Source organism: Fukomys damarensis, unplaced genomic scaffold, assembly GCF_012274545.1.
Source record: "Fukomys damarensis isolate Sample0158 unplaced genomic scaffold, DMR_v1.0_HiC HiC_scaffold_4, whole genome shotgun sequence".
In the NCBI taxonomy this organism is placed as follows: Eukaryota; Metazoa; Chordata; class Mammalia; order Rodentia; family Bathyergidae; genus Fukomys; species Fukomys damarensis.
The window spans coordinates 49,741,765-49,755,503 of NW_022900916.1; the positions used below are offsets into that span (position 1 = coordinate 49,741,765).

The 13,739-nt window shown below is 37.9% G+C and overlaps 1 protein-coding gene across 2 annotated transcripts in view; it reads right to left on the reverse strand.

Annotated features, from left to right (window-relative positions):
* Tes (testin LIM domain protein) overlaps positions 1 to 13,739 on the reverse strand; it is a 42,896-nt gene that overhangs the window by 7,543 nt on the left and 21,614 nt on the right. For both annotated transcript variants that reach the window (XM_010621875.2, XM_010621876.2), the window contains 4 exons: positions 2,978 to 3,230; positions 1,779 to 2,114; positions 690 to 905; positions 185 to 343 (listed from right to left, as the gene is read on the reverse strand). In XM_010621875.2, coding sequence (XP_010620177.1) covers positions 185 to 343; positions 690 to 905; positions 1,779 to 2,114; positions 2,978 to 3,230 — 964 coding nt within the window. The remainder of the gene's footprint in view (positions 1 to 184; positions 344 to 689; positions 906 to 1,778; positions 2,115 to 2,977; positions 3,231 to 13,739) is intronic.

Here is a 13,739-nt window from a genome sequence, read left to right on the forward strand (position 1 = left end):
GTGGCTTGGAATCAATACATGCACTGTTTTTTAATTGCATGGATTTTAATCCTATGATTGGCACTGAATGCTTTCTCCTCAATAGGACTGCTTTCTGCTTCTCATTTGGAAGACTATTAAAGAAAAGCATAAGCTCAAATCACGAAGCAGGTGCAGGTGATCTTGTCTCTACAGTGTCTCTCACCACAGCATGATTCTTCACATAGCAGGGCTTGCACACAGGCTTCTCATTGACCATCACATAAATTTCCCCGGCTAGGATGTTGTCACAGTCAAAGCAGCAAAAATGTTTCAGGTGCCAATTCTGGTTTTCTGCCTGGGTGTACTCATTGCTAAATATCAGCTGGAAAGAGAATAAAAATAAGATGAACCAGGCATTTTTTTTCACTGTGCTACAGATGACAAAGTTAGGTTGTTTAGACAACAAGACACCGAGATCTACAGGCAGATCAAATATTTTCTTGGAATTTAACGTATGAAAATTAACATAAAGCTTGAATGTGTTATCATTTAGTACAAATCAATCCTTTGTATCTCACAAAAGTAACATCTAGAATGAATGAAAGCAGTTTTCTTCGATTAACCTTCTTTGGATGTAAACAAACCAACTTATGCTCACTGAATTCCTCCTGCCCCCCGGGTAAGGGGTGGTAAAGCCTGCGTGTGTGGGTGGCCCCCCAAGAACAAACCTCATCACAACCAGCACATCGGGGTTTCTCACTGTCACAGTAATGCCTGCCACAGTATAGCTTCCCATTCTTCCAGAAATAAATCATGTCAACCAGGAGTTCACCACAGGAGCTGCAGACGAAGCAGGCTGGATGCCACAGTTTCTTGTAGCCAGCCCTTTCTGCATAGATGGCTGGGTCCCCTTCTTTCATACTCAATTTGCAGCAATAGCAGGACTGAAAGGGAAGCATCCAAAACAATCTGGTCACCAGAAGACCGGCATTCTCATTGTCAGCCTCAGCAGCAACTCACGGCAACAAATGTATAACAGGTTCATGAGAAATAATTTCTACTGAAATCACTGATTTGCCCATCTAGATAATATGGCATTAATACTTTTGTAAAATGGAATCTCTTAGCTTTCTTGAAACTGTCCAAACCTACTTCACCCTATATATAACAGCACTGTTTCTTCAAGTGAAGTCACTGACAGAGGTAGAAATTTGCACTTCAATTTTATGAGTTCTTTCAAAACTTACTACTCTAGGCTAAACCTTAATGGTTGATGTGCTGATTGCATTAATGAGAATATATTACAGTGAGTTTAGTTCATTTGTGTCATGGTTATCTACCTTTAGATCATTAGAAAATGACTTCAACTTCCCTCTCTAGAAGAAACATACACACAAAACAGATGTTTGCCAATATAGCTACATAAACTTAAGCCTGAATTTTAGGCATAGTCTCACAAACAAAACTGAATTAAACTAAGCATATATTATTCTTGTTTATAGGACGAGACAAGCAGTTAACAGGAAAATTATGGTAGGAAATAGATTCTAGATTAGTATGCTGTATTAAAGCAGGATGGCAACACCAACTACTATGCATACAGAAAACTCACAATTATCTCTGGCAATATATAATCAGAAAATTGGGCTTTAGACATTAGCTTCACACATAATGACTCTCTAACCTGAATTTTCATTCAATTTCTGTCCTGTACTTATTCCTTTTGGAAACAGAAGAATGACCCCAAAAAGTTCTAAGGAAGGGAAAGAGCCCATGAAATATACAAATTGGACCAATAATAGGATCAGTCTACTCACATATTGGGGTTGTTTGGATTCAGCAGATTTGTCCTCCATGCCCTCCTCTGGCACTGGGGTGTTTCTGTCTCCACCAGGGATGTACATCTTGTTGGTGCCTTGAGTGTCCATCTCACAGGGAAGTTTTACATCTCCGACTCCCAGAGCCTCATTCTTATACTTCTTTACAAACTGCTCCATCTCCTTCACCTCTTTGGGAGACAACTCATGGCACTTGGAAGGGTCCTGGTCGTGTGCAGGTAGCTGCTTAGCCAGCTGCTTCTTCCGGTACTGTGCCCCCTCCGAACCTGCCACTGGCTGTTTCTCCTTGGGCAACATCTGCATGTACTGCCTGGCCTGCAGCACAGGGATAGACAACTGTTAGCTAGAAGAAGTACTAGCCAGCAGGCACTGCAATTTTTTTATAACATAATCATAAGCAGGTTACTTAAGAGAAAAGTGGATTCTATCCATTAGTAGCAATTCATTTTCCTACTGTACATATCTTGAGATGATAATATATTAGATATCGGTAAACTAGAGATAGGTGGGTAATAAACACATTGTTCTCGGTGAAAGTAATGTGTTTTTTTTTTCAGTTTATGAAAAGACTAATTACTTCTATTTACTTGTGCTCAATAAACAAATATATTATTGAAAAAGAACGTACATTTTTAGGCACATGCTTACAATGGCTTATGGTATAGCAGCACTTTCATTGTATGAAAAATATCACAAGATTCACTTAAATGACCTGTTTTCCAGAAGACTTTTTTTTTCACATATGTCATCTAGTTGTCCTAACAGTAGAAGGAACTCAACTCAAACTTTTTGCCTTTCACAGTAAAAAAATACAATTTTGAATATTTTTGTTCAGCAAAATATGGCAGAAATTCTATTCCTTATTCTATACCATCTTAAGAGAAATCTTCTCAAGAGAAAACTAGAAGAGTTACAGATTGATATAAAACAGGGAACTTTTGTGTACTTAGTAAGCAAGCATGTTAGATCATTCCCTAAAAACCATCTAGGGAATCAGGAAAATTCTGTGAGGCTATTTTCTAGTCTTACTTTTAAAAGACTGTAATAGGAGCCAGAGTCAAAGTGATGGGACCTATACCCCTAATAACGGATGTAAGGTGTCTAAGGTTGATTGTTGCTAAAGGAGTTGTCCTAAATAAACAGTGCAGGATAGGAGACTTCTTTTCTCTGTTATTTACCAGTGTCTGGTTCTGGACAGGAGGAGCCCACTCATAGGTAATGGTGTTGATAGAAACATTCTTCTTGGCAGCAACCGGATTAGTCAGTATCATAACATTGCGTTTGTACATGGGAATTCCATCTGACTTTAGCTTTGCAATCAGGGTGGTATACTTGGTGTCTTCAAAAAGTTTCCCCACTTTGCGGTCCTCTTCATTGCTCAAGAGGACATCATGCTCTTCTTGGCCACACTTGCAGTTACGGCATATTTTTCTATAATTTAGGAAACATAAGTAAGAAGTGGTTAACTACATCTAACCAGTAACAAGTATGAGCACATATTTATAGTTCATAAAATACTTTTAAACATATATAATGGTATGCAAAGGCAAGTCTTTTGTGAGGGAAGGACGAGTATCCACAAATTTAAGAAAGAAGAAAATAAAAAAATATATGTTTTGTAAGACTTTGAAAAGTTAGAGTGTGATTAAAAAGCACATGCTCAAGGGAGCATGTCTGAAGCTAACTCCATCTGGTATTACTCTTGCACCAAAATAAACAAATAAAAACACAAAAAGTTATCATAGCAAGAGACTTCCTATTTTATTGCATGTTAATGTTTCCTTGCCTTTCCTCCAAAGAAATTGTAAGTGAAAGGTAGACTGCTATCACTTTTCACTAATATTCTTATTTCCTTTTCATTCCCGATTCCAATTTCTTTTCCTTTCCTCTCTCCTCCTGTCCCCTTCTAGTGCTTCCTTTTTCCTTCCCCTTGCTTTCTTTCTTGTTTTTCTCACTGCCTAACACCTACCACATACTCCACTACATATAAATAGACAAATGACAACAGTGTTTGCCACCATGGCAAGGGCATCTCTTCCTTTTCCCAATCTGTCTAGGACCGGATCTGTAGAAAATCGGACATTCACTCACAGAACCTACATGCATGCCCACGTGCCAAGTCATGTGCTTGATACTAGGATAGAGGTGAAAAATTGACAGTGCATAATTTTTACTTGAACCTGGTGAGAAATGCTTCCATAAGGAAGTGACATTTGGGTCTAGGATGTGGAAAATATAGTGTATGTTGTGCATAGAGAATGAGAAAGAAAGGAGAAGAAAAGCTTGCTAACATTCTGGGTAGAAAGAAGAGTAATCTGTAAGGGTCCTGAAAAAGGGAACTAGCAAAGCCTAGTATGACTGTAATGAAGAAAATAAATGGAATGATCAAAACCCTAGAGAAAAAGGCAGGCATGAGACCATGCAAAGACTTAAGGGGACACATTATAGAATTTGGCCTTCATTGTAACAGCAGTCAGGAGGCACGGAAGGGCTTTAGACAATGCAATAACACTATCAGATCTATGATTTTAAATATCACAAACTCTTCCCTGTGGAGAATTGAGGGTAGAATATATTTGGAAGTAACGTGTTAACTGTGCATTCAATTTGCGAAGGGATGGTTCCTAGTAACAGGAATACTGTGGCTATTTCATAAATGGAAGTTCCATGTTAGATGGTTATCGTGGTCTAGGCAAGATGTGCCATAGCTTGGACTAAGGTTTTATCAATGGTGATGAAAAGAAAAAGATTTCAGCTATCCTTGAGTATAAAAATTACTAAACTTTGGATGCCGTGTTGGGTTCTCAAAAAAAAAAAAAAAAATGAAAACAAGTTCTGGGGATTAGAAAGTAAGTTGGTAGGAATAATGTTTAATGCATTAAGATAATTCATACAAAAGATAGATTTGAGGTAACAAAACAAAACAGAAGGTTGAAGAAAGTCTTTAAACTAGACAAGTATGAAATGCCGGTGAGGCCAGGTTAAAAATATCAAGTAGATAGTAGGACATGTAAGTCTAGTGTTAAAAACTAGCCTGGTAGAAAAACACATTTGGGTCTCGGGGTACAACATATAATGTAATGTACATGAGATGAAAAGACCACCTTCACCTCCTACAGAAAGTGTAGAGGGAAAAAGTAAGGCCTCATGCAGTATCTGCCAAAGGCTGGGAAAAGTGACAGAGCAAGGGAGAAAAGCAGAAATACTGTGGTATCAGAAATTTAAGCTGGATCTGAAACACAGAACAACAGACACAGTGTTTTAAAGATGTTACATTGCTCAGGAAGAGACTAATGGTGTAAACTAATGTCAGATGTTAGGGTTAAGTTTGCATACTAAAATACCTAGGTAACTAAACAAAAGAACTTTATACTTAAATGCTCAAAATGGGAAAGGAGGAAGTAAAAATTATTAAGCAAAGTACTCAAGTGAGGAAGGTGGGAAAATGGTAGAATTACCCTAAAGTACAAGGAAGGAAAATAAGAGTAGGAGCAGAAACTAATAAAGTGAATGTCTGCCATTCATTACATGCAGAAATGGCACTGGAAACATTTCAACATCTCTCATGTTAACAGTTTGTTTATTAACTTCATTGAAAGAACTAGTAGGATTCTAGTGTTTCTGGCAAAAAACAAAGCAAAAATCAAATATGAGGCATACATTAAACTTAGTGCATTCAAAGACTGTAAAAAAGAAAGTAACTTGACATAGCCAACTCCATTCCATCCATATCATCCTGAAGGTATTGTTCAGATCAGTGAGAAAAATTAAAAATAGGGAATTATAAGGATTCATCAGAAAGGAACTAAACTGTTATTCACAGATGCTATGGCTGATCATACAGAAGTGCAATGTACTAGCATTAACAAGAGTTTACACTTCCTGCTTCTCAAGCACAAGATCCCGAGACCGATCCCCAGTACCACAAAAAAAAAAAACAAAACAAAAGAGTTTAACCTGGTGTGGTAGTGCAGGCCTATACTATAAATCCCAACACTCAAGAAGGCTAAGGCAGGAGGAGGCCCGCCCTGGGCAACTCAGTAACACCCTGTCTAACATTAAAAACAAATCTGAAAACTTAAATGAATCTCTGTTAAGTAATAAATCAACAAACAATTATATATTCTTGTGTCTTGAACTTTCTTAAATCTCTTTTCAATGCATGAATTCAAATATTAGATCTGACTTATACAGAAAAAGGAGAGGGAGGGGAGAAAGAGACAGAAGGGGTAGGAGAGGTATAAGTAGACAGACATGAGGGTATAGAGGCAAATTCCTTTCCTTGTGCACACACTGGTGAGAAATCTTTATTTGGTAAAATTTTGTTGAGTTAGTATATTTTAGTACAGCTATAAAAAAGATTCTTTCTTACATTGGTTATCTCATACTCTCATCTAGTGGAAAGGAGCATATTATCCTACAACAGTATGATGTTTGTTATCATTCCTCAGTTACCAAAAACAATAACAATATTTATAGAAGTATCACACTGTTTTTGGATCACATTTAAAATGACTTGAGAAGGAAAGAGGTAAGGTGGGAACTTAGTTCGTAATGCAGTAAATAGTTCTTTATGTGGCTGTGGACTATGGCGTGCATCCCATTGAGCAAAGTGATCCCTAAAGGATCAAGGATATGTGAATACTGGACTTGGGACATGTTCATGATCTAGTTCATACAACTAGATGTACAAATAAAACACCTGTGATGCAAAGTAAGGAACTGGGTTTTAGAATTTTTTAAATGACCAGTAAAAGATACAGTAAGCAAAACAAAGCCTAATGATGAGCTGGGTATGGTGGCACAGGCCTGTAATCTCAGCACTCAGGAAGTTGTGGCAGGAGGATCACTGTGAGTTCGAAACCAGCATGGGCTACATAGTGAGTTTCAGGTCAGTCTCAACTACACTGTGAGACCCTGACTCAAAAAGGAAAATAAAACAAAAACAAAAACAACAACAACAAAAAAAACAAAGCTTAATGGCTTCTAGAATGAGCTATTACAAACTGTAGCAGGGTTAAATACACTACATTTACTGTGAAAGTGCTACATGTGAAGGTTTTATTCACCAATGATCTCATACCCATCTCTAAAACTGTTTTATTATTTGTCGTGGAATTTGTCTCCCAGAAGGACTCACGTTCTGAGGAAGCCTGTTTTGTTTTCCATCCCTTCACCCACCCAGCATACATTTATTAAGCAAATAAAATCAGATTAAAGCAACACACCAACAGCAGTGGTGACGAGAAAAAGATGTAGCTTAAAACGTCATGCTATGCCTAATTATCAATTTTCTGAGCAGGGAGAACCTGGGGTTGGCTCACTGTCCACTTTAAATCCAGCCTGCCATGTAACCACGTGTCCTCACCAGAATCTGGTGAGGCTGGGACAGTCCTCCGAGCTGGAACTGGTGTCACTGAAGCATCTGGAAGGGTCACATCTCTCCCCCTCCCTACACTGTGGCTCCCCTGCTACAATGAAAGGAGCCAGCCCCAAACCTCTACTTCTATAGTTTAAAAGAAGAAAAACCCTTTCTTGTGGTTTTAGACTGCCGCATCTTCTATGTGGGAAAAAGACAGGGATTCAGAAGTAAGTTAGTTTAAAACAGCCTTTTTTGACTCTTCAAAAAGATGTAGAGGGGGCTGGGATTTAGCTCAGTGGTTCTGCTGCCTGCTTCGCAAGCACAAGGTACGGAGTTCAATCCCTGATACAAAAAAAAAAAAAAAAAAAAAAAAAAAAAAAAAAAGACGTAGAGGTACACGGGAGCTCTGAGGTGTGGGTGTAGTAAAGTTATTTGTACAAAAATAGCTTAGCAAAATGTAAAAATGGAAACAAAGTCTTTGTAAATAGGAAGGAATGGAAGGGTTGACAGGAGGGCAGGGGAATGGGGAAAAAGTAAGAACCAAGATGAATCATGTAAAGGTGCAAATTTCCAATGATGAATGTCATTATGTGTACCTAAAATGTACCAATAAAATTAATTAAAAAATAACTTAGCACTTAATACACAAACATATGCAAACATTATTATGCATGACAAGTCAAAACTCTACATTCAAACAGTGAGTTAAAGCCAAGGGAGGGAGAACTAAAGTACTAAAAGTATTGCCACAGGAAAACAAGAGAAGTTTCAGGCTTAAAGTAGTCAAGATCAATCCTTCGGCTTCCCAAAAGGGAAGTGTTTTTTATATCCCTATTCATGAAAATTATTATTTTTCACAGCAAGTAGCAGAAAGCAGTGTGCTTGACATGCTGCCAGCATTTAGTGATTTAAAGGCAAGGTCATGGCACTGGTACAAAACATAATTTAAAAGGGCTGGAAGCTGCCCCCTTGTAACAGGGATATACTTATATGGACTGGAGTGTGGGCCTCTGTTACAGAATTCAACACCAGCATTCATCCATTTATGGTAGAGAATTGTTCGTTTTTAGCCACCTCTAAACTAAGTGGAAAGTCTAAAGAGCTATATGTTATAATCAAGTAATACTTTTTCTTTTGTAAATTCCAACAGTTTATTGGAAGGATTCAGCACAGGTAAGGCAAAACAGCCATTGTATCCTTTAAATGTTCTATGATCACAGTATTACTAAATTGTGACGAAACAACTGGCTGTAAATTCTTTGAAATGTGGAGCTGGTGTTAAATATTTCATAAATATTTATCTTCACACTTTATTTGGAAGTGTGTCCAGTAGACAGCAGTTCTTACTGGGGAGGAATGAGGCTTACTCAACCTTTTGTTTTCCTCTAGTCTTGCAATTCCCTGGCATACTGCAGAAGGGGAGAGCTCACAGTTAAGGACCCTTTGTTCACAAGGATGGCTCTCACAAAAACTCACTTCGGAGAATACAGCCTGGTGCACGTCAAGGTTGCTTGGCTGTGAACGTGAAAATACGCTTTCTAATCTGCCATGGAGGAGGGTAGTGATGAGGTTTTATCAAGCTTTGGATTCCAATTCAGGTCTTTTATCTATAAGCTATGACTCTGGTGAGTTATTTGACATTATTACTAAGTTGGTATGAGGGGGATTAGGGACAGTCAGGGACATAAAGTGCTGTGGTCAGCAGAATTCTGTGATGTCCACTAAGACCTCTGCCCATGGTATTACTTCCACGTTACTATACATGGGGAATAAGAAGATTATTCAGATGTGCTCAATATAATCACTGGAGCCCTTAAGAAACAATGAATTTTCTCTAGCTGGCAGCAGCAAAACCCAGAGAGAGTAGAAGTACACAAGAGATTCTAGGTCCTATTGTTGGCTTTGGAGATGGAAGGGGCTCTACGTAAGGAATCTGAGTGGATTCTAGAAACTGAGGACAACTCCTCACTGATAGCCAAGAAGAAAACTGGGATCTTGGTCCTCCAAACATAAAAGTTAAATTTTGGTAACAACAGGAATAATCTTGGAAGCAGATTCTTCCTCCAAACTCCTAGATAAAAGCCTAACTTGGCCAACACGTTGATTTGAGCCTTTTGAGATTTGAAGGAGAGGATCCACGTAGGCATTTCCTCCCCTCACAAAATTTCTAAGGGTAAGTGAATACTGAGTCAATTAATACATGTTGTTTTAACCTGCTAAGTTTGTAATAAGTTGGAACACAGCAGTAGAAAACTACTATAAATGCTTATTGGTATGGGATGCACAGGAATTGCTCATAGATCATATTTCTCTTTAAATGGGTACAAACAATCATTTTAATTTGTTTGGGTTTCAGTTTATTAATCTCCAAAGATATAGTTGGTCTAGCTAAAGTGCAAAAGGCTTTGAAGTATACAGTGAGAGGAAGCTGTGTACATCTCAGAAAGAGAATTCTCACCAGAACCAAATCATTTTGGACCTTTCAGTCTTTAAAGTTAAGAGCAAATAAAATTGTGTTTGCGCTGCCAACTCTATGGTATTTTGTTATGGCCGGCCAAGCAGACTAACACAGGGGCAAAGCGGGCAAGAGAGATTCCACAGAGGTATTGCTAGAGGTGGGATCTTTTGTTTCTTGTAAGTGGAAGGAAAAGTCTTTCCAAGTAAAGGACACGTGCAATAAGCCTCAGAGATTTCAGGGAATGCCACAGATCAAGTCGTGGAGAACACTGTGGCTGGCTGAAAAAGTAAGCAGAAGCCAGATGCTTCAAGTCTACCATCAAAGGCCCAAGACTGCCTGATGCATGAAGTCCAGAGGAGCTGACAGTTTTGTTTTGTTTTTCCTGAAAGATATTTTTAGTTTCATTCCCTGCATCCAGGTAAGAAAATACCTAAATCCAAGTTCCCAAACCTATGTTCTACAAAACAGATGTTTAGAAGTGTCATACTACATAACAGATGTTTTAACTGCAGGACTTCTTACAGTCTTTATCATGATAGCCTAATTTCCAAAAGGCTATCCTATCCAGAATTGAACAGATACAGATTTGACTGGGAACCCATTTTATATGAGCCATCTCTCAGGATCAGGGTTACCAGAGCACATTTTGTGAAGTGTAGAATAAACCATCTTCTTTATTGTTTGACCTAGTGGATCTAAAGAACGTTTTATTAGCACACGTTTGTAGTACATACTGTTACATTCCGTATGGGGAGCTGGTCCGTGCAGGTAACACATTCCAATTCTTTTCTCCTCCCCTTCTACTCTCCTCCCTCCATCTCCTAATCCCCTTCACATCTGAAAATGATCTATCTCCCTATCTCCTATTGCCTAATTTTTATTTTGCTGTTTTTATTTTGGGTTTTTCATACAAGAGAAACCATGCAACACTGAAGCTTTTGCATCTCATTTTATTTAACATTATAGTCTCAAGGTGCAACGACAGTCCTACAAATGACTCAAGTTTTCCTTCCTTATGGAATAGCAGTACTCCCTTCCATGTAAATGCTACAGTTCCTTTATCTACTGAGTGACATATAGGCTACTTCCAAGATTTAGCACTTACACTATGAACTGTGTTACTATAAGCATGGGTATGCATGTATCACTGTCATATGATGTCTTTAATTCTTTTGAGAAGATACCCAGAAGGATAAAAGCTGAGTCAAATGGAATTTCTGGTTTCAGTTTTCTGATGAATCTCCATACTGATTTCCATAGTGGTTGTACTAGTCTACATTCTCATCAACAACTATATATATTCTAGAAGTTAGTCTTCTGAGGGATAGCTGACAAAATTTATTTCCCCACTCTGTAGGTTGTTTACTGGTTGTTTCTTTTGCTGTGTAGAAGTTTTTAAATTTGATAAGATCGCATTTGTTGAGTTTGGTATTATTTCCTGTGCAGTAAGGGTGAACAGAGAGTTCTTAAGCTATCAGGTAGTATATTTTAGTACTTTCTTTCAACATAATATTATCATAGTTATAAGGAAGGGTGAGTGGTAAAGGAGTGGAGAATAATTTAACTCCGACTTTCTAAATGTGCCCAGGAAGCTCTGGAAGGAGTCAAGGGTAATGAACCATGAGGATGGAACCATGAGACTGCATGGACAGGGACCCCAGGTCCAGTTCAACCCCACTCTGGGGTCTTAGGCTGGTGCTGCAGCCTTTTTATTTTACAGTTTATTAGCATAGAGTATTGTACTTTTAAGGGCTGTACTGCTACATCTGGAGTTCAAAGGTATCTGCCTCTGTTCTTTTAGCAATAACGCTAAAAAGCCAGGGACTGATCAAAGTTCATAACCAAGAGAAATATGTCTGGACTTACGTCAGGAAGAGGACAGAACTACTAAGAAATATCATCTGGGCAGGCTCCATCAACATAAGCTAGGATGGAAGCCAAAAGCCTAGTGTTTTACGGCTACTACACCTAGTTTACATTAGGTGAGTCTGTGTCTCAGATTAGACCTAGTTTACATTAGGTAAGTCTGTGTGATAGAACTGAAATAAAAGGGTGATGTCCATGCCATGAAGATCTGCTCTTGCCTAACTTTTTTATTTGATCTGAAAATATCTGACTGTAGTGATCTGCAATAGAAAAATAATACAGATCAAACAAAATGCTATAAACAAACTTTCTGCTTTAGAGAAAGGTGATTATCGCTTAGGAATGAACATGTAAAAACCTCTTTAGCAGTTTTCCACAATTTCACACTTGAACTAAACAGATTTTAAGATTGTAAAATTAAAAACTATGCCCAGCAGAGGGCACCGCAACCCTCTGCAAAATCAACAGGAGTCAGGAGAAAGTGGTGCGCACAGGAAGTTGAAATTCAGTCAGTCAGCCTTTGTATTGTGGGTTCTACTCCAGACAGTCAGTCAACAGCAAATGGAAAACATTCAGAAAAAAAGATGGCCTATGGACTAACCGTGCATGAATTTTAAAAACCGTCATTCTTCCCTAAACAATACAGTATGACTATTTATACTGTATTATATAATCTAAAGATGGATCTGAGTGTGTAGGTTGTGCACAAATGCTATACCATTTTATGTAAGAGATTTAAGAAACTAGGGACTTGGGGGATCTGCAGGTACTGGACACTAAGAGGAAAATGTATTCTGAACCATGAGGAATATTTTGTGTTTAGTGACATCTTTTTAGAAATGACAGGCACTTTGCCTAACTGCTATGCTCCTGAAAAGGCAGCACAGTAAGAGCTATTTATGTCTGTAATTAAAAGAAAGAAAAAAACTCCATGGAAAATTCTAGTTCTCTAAAAATGAAGAACTGCATCATTCTTGGACAGAATATCTTCACTCTTGTAACACTTGTCCTTTTTTATTTTTTTTATTTGTACTTTTTTTTACAATGTCAGGGTTTGAATTCAGGGCTTGCGCGGACTAGGCAAGCACTCTGCCACTATATCACCAGACCTGTCTTTATTTTTTTGGAGACTTATTAAATAGATTAGCTTTCAAAGGAGTCTAATATCCATTCTCTTATATCCTTAACTTATACTGTACAAAAGCTGCAATGCAGATGAAATTGTGTATATTATTCTAGAGTTTTATGTAGAAACCTGTAGAACAGGTGTAGTTGTCAAATGAGGTTCACTGTTAAAAATAACTGCTATTCTAGTATATCATTGATCTTTTTCCTCCTAATAATAATATTCTGGATCTAACTCTGAGCAGACTTGTGAACTACCACAGTGGTCTGCACAGCTACTGATGCTGTATTTATGTCTTCATAGGAACAAATTTAAAATACTGGGTTTTTTTTTGGGGGGGTACCAGGGATTGAACTTGGGTCCTTGCGCTTGCAAGGCAGGTCACCGAACCGCTGACCTAAATCCCCGGCCCCTCAAATACTGGTTTTAGATGCATAAAAAACATACAAATAAGATCTATATAAAATTCAAGTTTTTGAGCTACAGGTACATGCACTTCACTAAAATAAAAATGCTGGCAATAAATTATTTTTAACAAAAAAAATCAAGTACTTTGAAGGTTTTTCAGTAATAAATCTACTTCTTTGAAATTTTGAAGATACTGAAAAGATTTATTTCCTGATAACTACTATATGAATGCTCAATTGAGTGTTCATATTTATCACTTCTTGCAAATACAAATATAGGATATAAAAAGTTAGAAATTGTTGGCACCAGGGATTTACCTCAGTGGTGCTGCTGCCTCTTTGCAAGCACAAGGTCCTGAGTTCCATCCCTGGTACCAAAAAAAAAAAAGGTAGGAATTGTTAAAAATAATTAAATTTGCCAGAGTTCTACCCCCCGCCTCGTAAGCACAAGCTCCCAAGTTTGACCTCTGGTACCAAGAAAAAAACCAAAAAATTAAATCAATAAACCATCCTGGAGGATTATCACAAACTTGTTTGCCACTTAGAAAAGACACAGTCAATGTTTGAGGTTCACAAGAAAGGCGAAAGGTAACAAATAAATCAAACAACTCTAAATATAGTTATAGCCCTGTTTGCTCAGCTGAACTTTACGATGGGAAGACAGATAGCTTTATTTTTTAAAAAATAACAGATCTACAACTTAGCAACTATGCCGAGAACT